Source organism: Rhipicephalus microplus, chromosome 6 (assembly GCF_043290135.1).
Source record: "Rhipicephalus microplus isolate Deutch F79 chromosome 6, USDA_Rmic, whole genome shotgun sequence".
Taxonomy (NCBI): domain Eukaryota; kingdom Metazoa; phylum Arthropoda; class Arachnida; order Ixodida; family Ixodidae; genus Rhipicephalus; species Rhipicephalus microplus.
This window is the reverse complement of record NC_134705.1, coordinates 196,729,462-196,743,275: the sequence shown is the minus strand read 5'-3', so window position 1 is coordinate 196,743,275 and position 13,814 is coordinate 196,729,462. Positions and strand designations below refer to the sequence as shown.

The 13,814-nt window shown below is 44.0% G+C and overlaps 1 protein-coding gene across 6 annotated transcripts in view; it reads left to right on the top strand.

Moving 5' to 3' along the window:
* Positions 1 to 9,100, top strand: part of beta-Spec (spectrin beta chain) — a 48,805-nt gene extending 39,705 nt beyond the window's left edge. For 2 of the 6 annotated variants that reach the window (XM_075867465.1, XM_037418224.2), the window contains 9 exons: positions 834 to 955; positions 1,339 to 1,454; positions 1,515 to 1,616; positions 1,717 to 1,800; positions 5,654 to 5,811; positions 6,796 to 6,899; positions 7,003 to 7,045; positions 8,541 to 8,677; positions 8,971 to 9,100. In XM_075867465.1, the coding sequence (XP_075723580.1) occupies positions 834 to 955; positions 1,339 to 1,454; positions 1,515 to 1,616; positions 1,717 to 1,800; positions 5,654 to 5,811; positions 6,796 to 6,899; positions 7,003 to 7,045; positions 8,541 to 8,677; positions 8,971 to 8,974 (870 nt within the window). In that variant the 3' untranslated portion in view covers positions 8,975 to 9,100. The remainder of the gene's footprint in view (positions 1 to 833; positions 956 to 1,338; positions 1,455 to 1,514; positions 1,617 to 1,716; positions 1,801 to 5,653; positions 5,812 to 6,795; positions 6,900 to 7,002; positions 7,046 to 8,540; positions 8,678 to 8,970) is intronic. The other 4 variants (XM_075867467.1, XM_075867464.1, XM_075867468.1 and 1 more) reach the window with 2 other exon arrangements.
* The last annotated feature ends 4,714 nt before the right edge of the window (positions 9,101 to 13,814 follow it).

Sequence of the window (13,814 nt, the reverse complement as noted above, 5' to 3'; positions counted from 1 at the left end):
GTGCTCTGTAATAACTGCACACACTCCCAAACGCATTGCTACAATTTGTGCGAATGGCTCTCAGTGCAGGGATGCTGCATGTGTTAGGTGTAACATGGATTGAAATATACCGTGTAGGCCAAGTGTAGGGGAGCAATACAGTATTTATGCATAGTTACAATTTAGAAATAAGTTATGTTCCGTTAAACTGCATTATTTCCTTTTTCTTTCAAATGAATAAAAAAAGTAACTTGTACCATTTGTAGTAGTCTGTTGAGCCTCTCTTTCATTGTATTATGTAGAATTAATTTTGTAGAGAAGCTCACTTTTTGTGACATTCGTTAAGGTTCATTCATTGTAATTTTAAGTTCACAGTTGTGGATATGTTGTGTGAAGATTTTTAAGTCTGCTAGGGGCTTGCCTGTGCAAGTGCACATTTTTCTTGCATGTTTTTTTTTTTGTTGGCTTTAGTTTTATGTTTTACTACAGTTTATTGAAAAAACTGTATAGGGTGCAACTTGCTGTTTAAATACCAGTTATCTACTATCCAGTACAAGTACCATTGCTTTTTCTTTTAATAAAATAAATGCTCCTTTCATTTGACCTACCGGTACTACATCCCTGTGCCCTGACCACTAGTCAATAATGTTTTGAATGGTAACGAACATTTTGAAGCAGCGCGTTAACGGTTGACACTGATTTCGCAAGATCCCCCCCTCCTCCCTTGAGCGCATGCTGCGAAAAAACAGCGTTGACCGCTGACGTGGCCGGCTGCCGCCGAGGCTTTGAGGATACTTCGCTTACAGTTCTTTGTCCTGCGCGGTGCATGCATGTTGTCGTCGTCGGGGCCTCAGTTCGAACTCAAGCAGATGCGAGCGCGGGAGGAGGAGCAGGAGAGACGCCGGCAGCAGGAAGAGATGGAGCGCCTTGCAGCCCTACAGCCACCGCCGAGCCACGAGCCGTCTTCCCAGGACAGGTATTACTAGTATATGAAGCGTTCAGGAGACGCTAACCTCACTTGGCCTTTGATTTCTTTTGACCGAGGAGTGCATTCTAGTCACATATATAATGCAGTTGTTCATGTAGTGTGTGATTCTTCAATAAGCTTTAAACTGCCGAATAAGGAAGAGCTTCAGTGCATACGGCAGGCATTCCAGAATCATGACTGGCCGTTTATTGCTGCTCCAAAAGTGGGAAGTGGACAAGCTGTACCAAATTGGCAGAGAACAATGCTGTCGTAACATTTGCTCGGAAACCTACTTCAACCTCTGTTGCACGACTTTTCCGCCAAAGGGCTGCCTCCTCTTTGTATGAGGAAGTGCATCGCTTTAGCAGTCGCGGGGGGTGTCAACGTTACAGGGTCGACGCCGAAGCTTCTGCGGAAGCCGCCCGAGAGCCTGCAATCCTGAACGGCGCCGAGAGCGCGGCGACGGCGGTCGCTGTGTCGGCTGCAGCGCCCGGAGCTGGAACAGAGGGTAAGCAGGGGGGATCGGGGGTCGTGGGCCTAACTGCTGCACGCGCACTTGCCGCCCCAGGGAGCCCCCACGCCACGGCCGCATCAGCCGCGTCCGCCGCCGCTGCTGCCGCCACGCCCGCCAGCCCGTCGGGCCCAGCCGCGTCGTCGTCCGCACCGAGCAGTGAGTGCACGCAGACGCCACCCGCCTTGCATGGCCGCATGCCGAACGTGCATGCTAGCCAGCCTTGTCGTGTGTGCCTTCCTTCCCTGCATGGTGACAGCTCCGCCCAAGATCAAGCGCTCTCGTTCCAAGTCGCCTTTCGGCAGCTGGCGCAAGAAGAAGCTGCCCGTAGAGGAAGAGACAGGTCAGCACGCTGCCTGCGCACTGTGTGTTGCATGTTGTACGAACCCGTATGCGCAATGCAGAGCTCGGGTCTTTCGGCAGCAACATGCGAGCATCTCTGACCCTACACCATACAGTGTCGTCTGCTGGCAACCGCAGCGGCACATCTGCAAAAAAAATACCTAGCCTTTAGCATTGTCCGTGTTGTCAACTGAAAACAATCACAAATGAAAGACTATTTATAGGTTATATAAACTGCATATACTCTGCACCCCGCAAAATGAAAAGACGCTCTTGCAAGGTTTTTTTTTGTCATCTTCACTGCACTGTGCTTTTTTCATTGCATGCAGTTTTCTGTATAAATGTTAGAGAGTTTAATACAGCAAGATTCATCAGCTAAGAACCAAGTGGGAGTTTACTTTGTGTACAATGCAGAAGCCTACAAAGTGTCACTGTGCCTACCTTTGTCCCTTGAACTGCGAAACACCATTCCAAAAAAAAGGCACTAGCAGCAGTTTCTGTTGGGCTAGTTCGTGCGTGTTAACACAAGACATGAAAGCACGTCTTTAGAAAGCACCAGTACTGAAAAAATGTTGTTGCCGTGAAATTATTGAATTGGGCGAGCTTCAATGGCTCGCATATCTATACAAAGTTAGTCGGTGGCAAATTTTTTACTGCAGTTAGTAGTTGTAGTAGGCACTGTTGCAGCAGGAATTGCCATTATACACTTGACTTTTGGCAATGTCCAAAAGAGGTTTGAGTAACTGAGAAGGGCTGGTGTGGACTTCTACAGCTGTACAGTTAAACCTCACTACATCCTCTAGTTATCTGGCAACCCACGTTTTGTGGCGAATTGGTTTGGTCCTGGCAAGACCCCCATTAAAAAGTAGTGCAGTACCAAGTACTTCAATTACTATATGATGCAATGTTACACGAATCGCACCTTGTATGACGCCCCTCTGGTACTGTCTTTGCAAAGTATTCGCATTATATCCAAATTTTTTTTCAATTGAGAATAAACATTCTCTCATAAATCTAATCAATTTTTTGAAATCATGGCTGTCATTATGGAAATAATTCACGCTATAGTTTTCGAAGCCAGGCTGGTTTGTGCTGCGAGATTATTCAGATGGTCCTTACCCACTTTTTGGGGGGCAAGACAGAGTGTCACTGCCTATCTTCCTAGCTTTTTAAATTTGAGATTCTCAGATTATACAACGACGCTGAATGTTACCTCAGTCATGTAATCAGGGCCCCACTGTACTGGTGTACGTGTCCTGAAGCGTCCTTGAAATGTATTGCAAAGATTAAATGGCACTGGTAGCTGTCTTCTGGTTATAACCTTTCTGTTCAAATAACATAAGTTACAAAACTGACCTTCACACTTCGGAACATTTACGTCGCCAAATAGTCTTCTTCAGGAACACCTTTACGTGAGGAGCAAAATCTAGGGAGCTGACCACTTTGGCGATGATGTAGCTTTTGTTGAATCTGAACGTAGACGCAGACTATAGTTAGCATTAGCAATAGCAGTTTTGCATGCTTTAGTTAAACATGGTGTCGCAAAATGGGATCACTTTCACCGCAGCTCGCCTCCTATGCCCTGTGGTATTATAACAGTAGTATGCATTTACTAGTGGTACATCTTTCTTTTAGGCTTAGCACTACTGTTAATGCACGTTGCTGCCAGCAGACAGTGTCATAGGTCTTGTCAATCAATGCTGGCATGTTGCTATAGATAGATCTGAGCTCTGTATGTCTTGCAAGCTGGCTAGGCGATCTAGAAAACAAGCTAGAAATAGTGTTGGGGGTGCTGATTAGTTGATATTTAGCGTTCGCTCTTGTACGTGTAAGTGGTTTTGTGCCAACACTGTTCTGAGTTGTCTTTTGTTTACCTATCTTTGGTGTTTTTATATGTTTTAGATTATGCTATAGTCACATTATTTGTTCATATTGCGTTTGGTGTTTCGTTCAATGTTTTCACATTTAGTAACATTGTGGTCAGTTTATTTGTGAATGATTGTTTTTTTCTTGATTGCCTGTGTATATATATATATATATATATATATATATATATATATATATATATATATATATATATATTATTACATTAATATTCATTAATTAGCCATTATAATTTTACATTGCCTTTATTTACCTTTGTTTTGCAACTTTTCATTTAAGTGACATAGGTTGGCTCAATAGCCAAGCTGTTTTCTGCAGGAAAGTTTTTTTTTGATAATTTTTTATGCAAATATCAAAGTTTATAGTGGACGTGCGGGAATTTGGTCGGGCATAAGCATCACATGAAAAAATTTCAGTGACATTGTAGAAATAAAAAGATTTTGACTAATGTGTTTTTACAAATTTGGTGATTAACTCTTAAACAAAAACTTTATTATATAGTAATAAAGTGATAACAATAACACAGTTCAGTGAAGTTTTGTTTTTGTGCATAAGAAGTTTTGCGTTGCATAGGCAAACATCTTGTGCTTTAAGTTGCTAAATTTTGTATTGCACGGTTTTGGGACGTTAAACCCCACATATCAATCAATTTTGTATTGCACGCATTATCACTTTGCTTTATATTCTTTTGTGTATAATTGCGTTTGTATTGGTACTGTGGAGAGTTTGGCGTGACTATTATTATTTTTGGGCACATAAGCACAAGCACGTGCATAATTATTTTGATCCGATAGCCTAACCTTCTGAATGTGCGAGAGAAACAAGCCTGAATATAAGATCAGATAGTTTATTATATTCACGCAATAACAGCAAGGTCACATCTGGCGTAACTTTAACGTCAAAATAACTCGCCACACAGCAAGCAAACAGCAATTCTCAAATTTCTGCACTACTTTTGGAAGAGTAAATTTCCCTCTTGGAGAGAGCTGTTCTGGCTAAATGGGATCTATTTAAATTGTGAATTTAAGGTAATGCTCAATACCTCTTTAGGCTATGAAGGAAAAGCAGTGGATTCGAAATTGCAGTTCTGGAATAGTTGGTATTGTCCGAATCATTAGTCTCTCCTGTGTCATACTTATTTGTTTGTTTTTGTTGTTTTCTGCGAAAGTGCAACAAATTCAATTTTCGTGTAACAATTAAGACTGTCCAGTCCCTAAATTCAAGCATTATTTGCATCTGATGGACTGATGAACACCTTAAATGCTTTTCTGAAAGTCTTCTAAGAATTATGACATGCACATTAAAAAATTTTATTAGAAGGAGTAATGTTCATCGGGCAACGTGCTGCCTTTGTTCCAACAGTTTTCGTTCTAGGTGTCCTGTAATCAACACTGTTGTCTTTTGTGCGAGAATCTTTATGGTGATCACTAAGTGCTTTGATAAGCTGACAAGTTCTTCTGGTGCGTCTTGCATTATTGCAGATATTAGGTCTACAAGCTTCCTTTTTTTGGACTTGACGGGTGTGTTTTTGTTTCTCATCTTGGCGTTGCAATTATCTAGCAGCATTTGGACGTTCATCGTGGCTGAGGTAGTTGAAAAGCTGGCCGCATGTCGCATGCTTTGTACATCACACCGAACCACTGTAGCGTACGAGTCGACCGCCACAATGAACTTTCAGACGCCAGCTAACCTATTGCAGCACCAACTCGGTAGTGTTAGTCTCTGTGTGACCGTTTTGCTGTGGCTGTGTGACGAGTGTTTGTGAATGCAAGTGTTTCACTCAGGAAAAAAAAGCAGAGTATGTTTTTAATTCATTTTTCTTCTGACTGAGAGAATAGAGCCAGTTTTGCTTCGATAGCTTGAATTCTAGATCGCCACACGATTGGTCCTCGACGGTTCCGGGGCATTTCGGAACGCACCCGCGCTCGAAGACTCGCGGCGTGTCGCTGAGTGTGCTTGCGTGCTTGCAGAGCGGCCGGCTGAGGACGAGATCGAGGGTCTGCTGATGAGGAAGCACGAGTGGGAGTCCACGACCAAGAAGGCCTCCAACCGATCGTGGGAGAAGCTATACCTTGTCATCCGGGGAACCACACTGGCCGCGTACAAGGACCAGAAACACTACCGACAGGTTCGGGAACTGAGGCACACCTTCCTTAAGAACTCAGAACTAGTAGGCGCTTAAGCCTCGTTCTCACCTTCCACTAGCACCGGTTTCGAGGTATTCGAGACTAATGAATGGACATATGTTGACCCAAATTGTAAACCTTCCTCAAAAGCTGGTTTCATGGCACAGCTGCACAACACTGCAGTTTGTGCTGCTGTGCCATGAAACCACTTATTCAGGGAAATTCACACAAATGCTTTTTAGATGGGCATATTACCTGCAATTCAATGAGTGAGATTAAAAGCATGTTATGTGAGATTATTTTCACTAAGTAGAGCAAATTCTAAAACGTAACATATTTTACAGTTTATAACTCTCACTTTACTATTCACATCCTGCTAATTTTCAAGGTTGCTTCTGCTTCACTTTGAGCTAAAAGGAAAGATTCACCCAAGCGTTGTGCTAATTCTTAAAAATAGTATTTCACAAGTAAGTTGGGTCATGACAGAAATGCTGATTTTTTTGTCATACGCAATATGCACTCAAACCTTGTTATAACAAACCTGGACATTTGACAAAAACATGTTTGCTATACTTTTGAAAAGTTGTTATAAAGGTATGTTCCTAATACTGTATCTATTGTAGGACTATTTTTCACTTACTTTGTTATAACAGATATGTTATCGTATTTGTTTTTGTTAAATCAGGGTTTTAGTGTATACTATTCGAACCAAAACTAGTCAGCCAAATCTCTGCTCACATTGAATTCACTTCACTTTGAACCTTAAGTTTACTATTCGTCCACTTATTAGACTCGTAGTTTCTTCATTCAGTCATATATTGTACTAGCTTGTAATCAGTTTAGTTGAATTTGAACCTTGTTACCTTTGGTCTTTAAGCGTGAAAGCTGCAAGCACTACAAAGTCTAGTGAAATGGGGAGCACTTGAAGTTCTACGTGCAGCCCCTTGCCATGTCTGTGGCCCTTATGACGGCAACGTTGCACGCAGGAACCTGAGAGCCATTACCGCGGAGAAGCACCGGTGGACCTGAGGACAGCGACTGCCGAGCGTGCTACTGACTACACCAAGAAGAAGCACGTCTTTCGGCTCAAGTGGGTCGCCGCGTGCTCTCTTTAAGCGCGGCCTTTCCGAATCGACCTTTCCGAACCTCTCACTTGTTTGTTTTTGTTTTTCTTCCTTTCTTTCTCTTCTCAGGCTTTCCAATGGTGGAGAGTTCCTCTTCCAAGCAAAGGATGAGGTAACGTCATCGGCTTCATCGCTTTTGTTGTCCGAGTTGCGTTCCGAAAAATAGGAGAGTGGTGGTATGATTTTAAGCTGCGTGTTGCTCATACCTGTAGAGATGTTGCTACTCTGTCAGCGGTAGCTCGAACCTTCTACCTGGGAGCATGCGTGGATTTTTCAGGGATGTTCGGATGGCCTGTTTTTATAAGGGTGTGGTAATTGCAACGTACCTGTTTAAAGGGATGATGTTGCGCCTCTGTTGACCCATGGCTTTTCGCTCGACAAAAAACACCACAGAAAGGCGCGAGCAGGTCAAGGTAATTGTGGCTGCTAAAAGATTTACCGCTCCTGTGAAAACTTTCGACGTAGCTCTGGGACGCTGGCTTTCTACAATCCAGCATGGTGTAGACACTGTTCTGCTCGAGCCCTAATAATAACATAATAATAAATAATAATTGGAGGTGGCCTTTCACTTATTTTTTTTTTTATGCGTGTGCCACCTCTATGGTAAAACAAGTTTCTCTTGTGATAGATAATTATTAATTACTGATTGTGTCAACCTAAAGCCTAAGATGCAAAGTTAAAAAGTAAAATCAAAGTTAGCTTTTGCTTTTCATTAGTTTTTTAATGTAGACGCACCAATATTGAATATTACGTTTGTCAAGGAAAGTTCACCTAATAAGTCCTCACTGCAGTTACTTTTTTCCTTAGATTATGCAGGATTTGAATCTTTTCAGTAGTTAGCACAGTTTTGATCCTGGAACAGCACTGCTCGAACAAGTTGACATTGCGAGCACAGCAAACTAAAACATGTAATTGCCAAATCTACAAAACTTCAATAAAATGATAAGATTGATTTACAGTATGCACTGTAGTTTATAAATTATACTAGGGTGTTCACACACGTTGTTCAGAATAAATTTCATGAGTTACATCAATTAGTACCACTTTCTTTTACTGTAGAAATGCCACTCTTCTGACTAAGTAGGGTTTCAGGCATAGAAGCACAGATGTAATGGGAATTCTAATCGGAACACGGCAGAAGTTTCCGGGAAGACAAAGGCAGAGAAGCTTGTCAAACAATAAGTGTAACTGGAGCAAACGTTTTCACCAAATAGAGACCAGTCTTCATCAGCCTGATAACCTGCTGTGATGAGTGATTATGGTGGTCGGCTGCAGACCCGTAGGTGATGGGATCGAATCTCAGATGAGGTGGCCACATTTAAATGAATCTGAAAGGCTAATGTCCCTTGTACTTAGATTTAGGTGCACGTTCAAGAACCTCAGGGGGTCGAAAATTTTCAAGCCCTCCGCTAAGGCATCTTTCTAAACCTTGTTGTGGTTTTGGGACATTAAACCTCATGAATTATATTTGATGGCCTGACGAAGAATAAGTCTTTCATGGTCAAACATTGGTTCATGTGAAAATTTCTTGTACGACATCTCATGACTGGAATGCTGATGTGTTTCCTGGTGTGCTTTGGCCACAAACACATGCGAACACTTCGCAGGAGGAGTTATCTCAGTGGCTGCAACAGCTTCAGGCAGCCATCGGCGAGGCCACGGCAGGCCCATCGCGAGCACAGACATTGCCGGCCGAGCGCAGGGACGAGCCCCGCAAGCGCAGCTTCTTCACCCTCAAAAAGAAGTGAGGCTTAGGCTTTGTGAACCACATATATACACATAAGCTTGGTTCTTTTACACTTCAATTGTAAAATTATGTATCAGTGGCAGATCCAGAGGGGGTGGTAGGGGCAACTCCCCCAATGACAGAACATTACTACTGTAACGTACCAAGCAAGTGCCTCCCTTACGATGGATAGTATATGCTGTGCCTGTTGATGATTCAGAATATGCTGGTCAGTTTCTGCACAGTCATGTGGCAATACTTCCGGTGTGACTTGTTCACTGATTGCTGTAATGTCTGTTCTCTGTTTACAGCTAAGTTACAAGGAGGCAAGGGAGTGGGGCCGGAAAGCAACGGCATCTCTCCTTCACCACCAGCTGTTGACTGCCAAAGTGGTTTACGTGTTGTAGCAGCTCGACAATAAAATCGTTTCTCTCTCTCGGACGGTTTACTAGCCTTTATTTTGCTTGCCTGGCTCGCATTCGAGGTGTGGGCTGAAATATACCGTTGCGGGGGCCCAGTAGACGTAAAACTTGACTCGCCATCGAGGCCCCGAGAAGCTGGATCCCCAGTGATACTGCTGACTAACACAACTGCTAAGAGGTGTTTGTAGTGTTTTACTGCATTAGAATGATGCTAGTAACAGGCTCTTTGTGCTCGCTGTGGCACGTTTAGATGAGTTCTGCTGCTGCTATCACTTAGCCATGCCAGATCCAAATGCGATTTGTACAACTAGTTGACCGATTGTGCTCATGGCACAGGATTCAAAACTTGATCCTGATAAATGACGCAAACCAGTTCTCATCGAGGAAAGGGAACTGTGTAAAACGAGAAAACAAAAAAATTCCCACAAGTACAGACTTGTGTCTGTGCATCTTGTTTTCAGTCTTTTTGCACTGCTTGCTTTACTTGTTAAGAATATACTTCACAAGCATACGCTTGAACCAGTTCTCGTGAGTTTCAATGACAACATTAAAGTTTATGATGATAAGCAGTGCTTGACTCGTGTCACATTTCTTCAGTATTGTACTACTGCGGAAGTTGCCAGCGCTCTCATCTTAATTGGTATTGCACCACTGGTAGAGCTGGCCGGCTCACATTTTTCTCGGTACTGCACAACTATGGAATATGCCCATGCTTGCATATTTTACGATGTTGTACTTATGCTGGAACGTGCCATCGCTCGCATTTTTTTGTATCACTATGCTGTGAAATTAGCATGCGTGCAAATTTTTTTTTCAGTACTGCACAGGTACAGAATCTAGCAATGGTCAGATTTTTTTTCATTTGCACTACCTGTTTTAATTGGCTCAGTTTCACATTTTTTGGGTATTGCACTACTGTGGAATCGGCCCACGCACACGTATTGTTTGGTTTTTCACTAGTGCGAAATCTGCCTGCACACACAGCGCAATCATTGCTGTACTTATGCAGAATTGGCCCCTGCACATATTTTTTTTCGGTATTGCACTATTGCGGAACCGGTCCATGCTCACATTTTTCGGTGTTGCACTATCTATGGAATTGGTGTATGGACACTATTTTTTTTCAGTGTTGCGCTACCGATGAAATTCACCCACGTTCACATTTTTTTGGTTATTGCACTGCTGTTAAATTGGCCCGCACACACATTTTGTTTGATTGATATATGGGGTTTAACGGCCCAAAACCACCATATGATTATGAGAGACACCGTAGTGGAGGGCTCCGGAAATTTTGACCACCTGGGGTTCACATTTTGTTTGGTGTTTACCTAGTGTGGCATAGGTCTGTGCACACACTTTTTTCGTTACTGTAATTGTGTGAATTGGCCCCTGCTGAAATTTATTTTTTTGGTATTTTAGCACTGCAGAATTAGTCCGTACTCACATTTTTTGTAGTGTTGCACTAACTGTGGAATTGGTGCATGCACACGTTCTTTTTTTTTTGTGTTGCGCCACCAGTGAAATTCGCCCACGCTCACATTTTTTCGGTGCTACCATACCAGTGGAATTGCTGATGCTCACCTTTTTTTAGGTATTTCGCACTTGCGGAATTGGCTGGCGCACTTTTTTTTTTTCAGTATTGCATCATCAAAAATGACGGACGCTCACATATTTTTATTGCACTAGTCTCGTATTGACCCGCGCACGCACTTGTTTCGGTACTGCAGTATTGCGATATTGACCCGCGCTCATATTTCCCTTGGTGTTGCAGTACTTGCGGAATTCGCTCTCGTTCATTTTTTACGGTGTTGCACTACTTGCGGAATCGATCTGCATGCACTCTTTTCGATAGTACACAATCTGCAAACTTGGCCCTGGCTATTTTTTTTTCAATATTACACCTCTGTGCAATATACTCACATTCACTTTTTTTTAGTATTGCACTATTTGAAAAATTTGACCACGTATGCATTTGTTTCGGTTCTGCACTACTGCGAAATTGGCCTGCACTCACGTTCTTTCGCTTTTCCACTCCTTGCGTAATTGGCCGAAGCTCACGGTTTTTTCAGTATCGCACATTGTTTTTGGTATTGCACTATTTGCGAAATTGGCCCGCGCTCACATTTTATTGCGATAGCAATTATATGGACACTTGGCCGAGTTTTGTCGTCGGTGTTGGTGACCGCCGGCATTCACCGTATATATAAATAATGTGTGTGTGTGTATGAAAACGCAAGAAAGAGATATAATCGAGAAAAACACTCCGTCGCGCACAATGAAATGTCCGACTTCTTGCTTGCGAGTACGTGGCGTTATCCACGAAGGAGCACCGCCTCTTTCTACGTTGAAACGGCAAGCTATTTATATCTACCTCTTACCGCTCGTGATTGGGATCTCGGGGGAATTGTCGTGTTTTCAGCATTGCCAGCGAGATGGCGCAATGAGCTCGCGTCGTCAGATCGTGAGGACGCGGCGACCTGCGCTGATGGTTAATCTCCCACGCGTACTTTGCCCCGCATGTGGGAGAGGGAGAAGGGGGTCATACGCTCACGCGTGCTCGCGCTTCTATCGCAGCAGAGAGAATTTTACGCCTTGGGCTTTCACCGGAATGATTCTGTTGTAGTTACCGGGCGCACCAAGGTTACTGCACTCGCTGCGCAATCTCCGTTTGCGAAAAGGGCGCGCTTTTTGAAAAAGACACGGTGAACTAACAACTGAGATGCTTATTTGAGTTCATCTGTACCTGAGTACGTTTCGTGCGTCATTTGTGCGTGAGAAACCTGGGGCATGTTCCTGTCCGCTTGTCATTCTTTGCATGACATTCCAATGTGTTGCTATCGCATTCATTGCTTCGCTTTTGTGGTAAAGCTGCGACTTTTTTTTTCGGTTTTCCACCACTTTTAAAATGGCCGAAACTCGCGTTTTTTTTCAGTATTGCACTTTTTTTAGTATTGCACTAATTACGAAATTGTTCCGGGCTCGCATTTTTTTCAGTATTGCGCTAGTTTGAAGTTGTTTTTCTATTTCTCTACTTGCAGAATTGTCCAGAGCTCACTTTTTTCAGTGTGGCACTACTGTGTAATTGGTCCGCCCTCAGTTTTTTTTATTGCACTACTTGCGAAATTGACCCGGGCTCGCATTTCTTTTTCAAGATTTCACTACTGTGGATTTTGCTTACGTTCACTCACATTTTAGTAGCTTGTTTGGCAAGCTTCTTATGCTCGCGCCTATTGCCCGGCGGTGGCGTGTACGCTACCGGACGGGCCCACGCTCACGCCTGGGATAGCTATACACTTTTCACCAACTGAAAAAAATTCACAGGCTTCTAGCTTCAGAACTTCGCTGTAGAAAAAAACTGTCAGGCGATACACGTTGTGAATGCTGATGGAGTGAAGCAAGACCCTATGGTTCATAATGTCAACGTGGAAGTCGCCGAGTAGTACAAAAGACGAACGAATACATAGGTGGACTGAGAGACAGTGTACAGTTTATTTTTAAACCGTATGCGCACTATGAACGATCTGTGTATGGTGTATGTAACACCTGTGTTTCGGTCCGACGGTTAGCTATACGACGACGGTGACAACGGACATTGTTCGAGCCCAAGGAGCTTGCCTCTCTATAAGAAAAAAAAAAAGGGGGCCTTCCTCTATCGGGAAAAGGGCGGTAAGTAAAGCTATGCGTGCATGCCTTTTTTCCTTGAATCACATTGCGCACTCACTGCTCTTTCCTAAATGTTTTCTTATGCCATGTCAAGCATTGAACCGTCATCCGTACGTGTGCCTTCTGGGGCCCCGAAGAAATAGCGTCAATGGCACTGCGCATGCGCAAAAGCCAAACCGCGTTTGGGATTTGGGTTGGAGACGCTATTTCTCGAATTTAGCGGGAGCCCCAAAGCCTGACCCAAAAATTTTGGGTCGCACAGACGTGACGGTACCCACTGAAGTGACGGCTCTCGGCCAAGCTAGTGACGTAGAATAGGGGAAGTGTCCAAAGCCCCGTAGAGCCTATTCGAAAACACCCCTGCTTGGCCCAAAGCGTCTGTATACGCAAAACGGCTTTGCCCAAACTTTTGGTGTCCCTATTAGAAAACTCCCTGTCACCCGACGAGATCGGTCCTGTGTAATGATAATTGTGAGCGTATCCGTCTGTGTTGCCCCGCCGCGGTGGTCTAGTGGCTAAGGTACTCGGCTGCTGACCCGCAAATCGCGGGATCGATTCCCGGCTGCGGCGGCTGCATTTCCGATGGAGGCGGAAACGTTGGAGCCCGTGTGCTCAGATTCGCGTGCACGTTAAAAAACCCCAGGTGGTCGAAATTTCCGGAGCCCTCCACTACGGCGTCTCTCATAATCAAATGGTGGTTTTGGGACGTTAAACCCCACAAATCAATCAGTATCCGTCTGTGTTTTGATTTTGCGATAAGCTGAGGCAAATGCTTTTGCTTCGGCGGCGCGCACCTCTGAAGTCTGGCGTCGACGACATTGGAGCTGAGCGGGCCCAGCGAACGAGTGGAATGCAAGCTGCGCATGCGCGGCACGCTGAGCGTGCCAGTGAATGTTGCGGAGCGAGTTTCTCCCATTTCGTCCCCTCTGCGGAGCGTGCGAGCGTTCTCCAGGCAAACCCTCTGCTCTATCGACAGTAACTTCAACTACAACTAGTACACCGTGTTCAACAGGTGGCGCAGCAATGCGTTCCGCTGTAGGCTGAGACTATACATTGTATACTATAGGTAC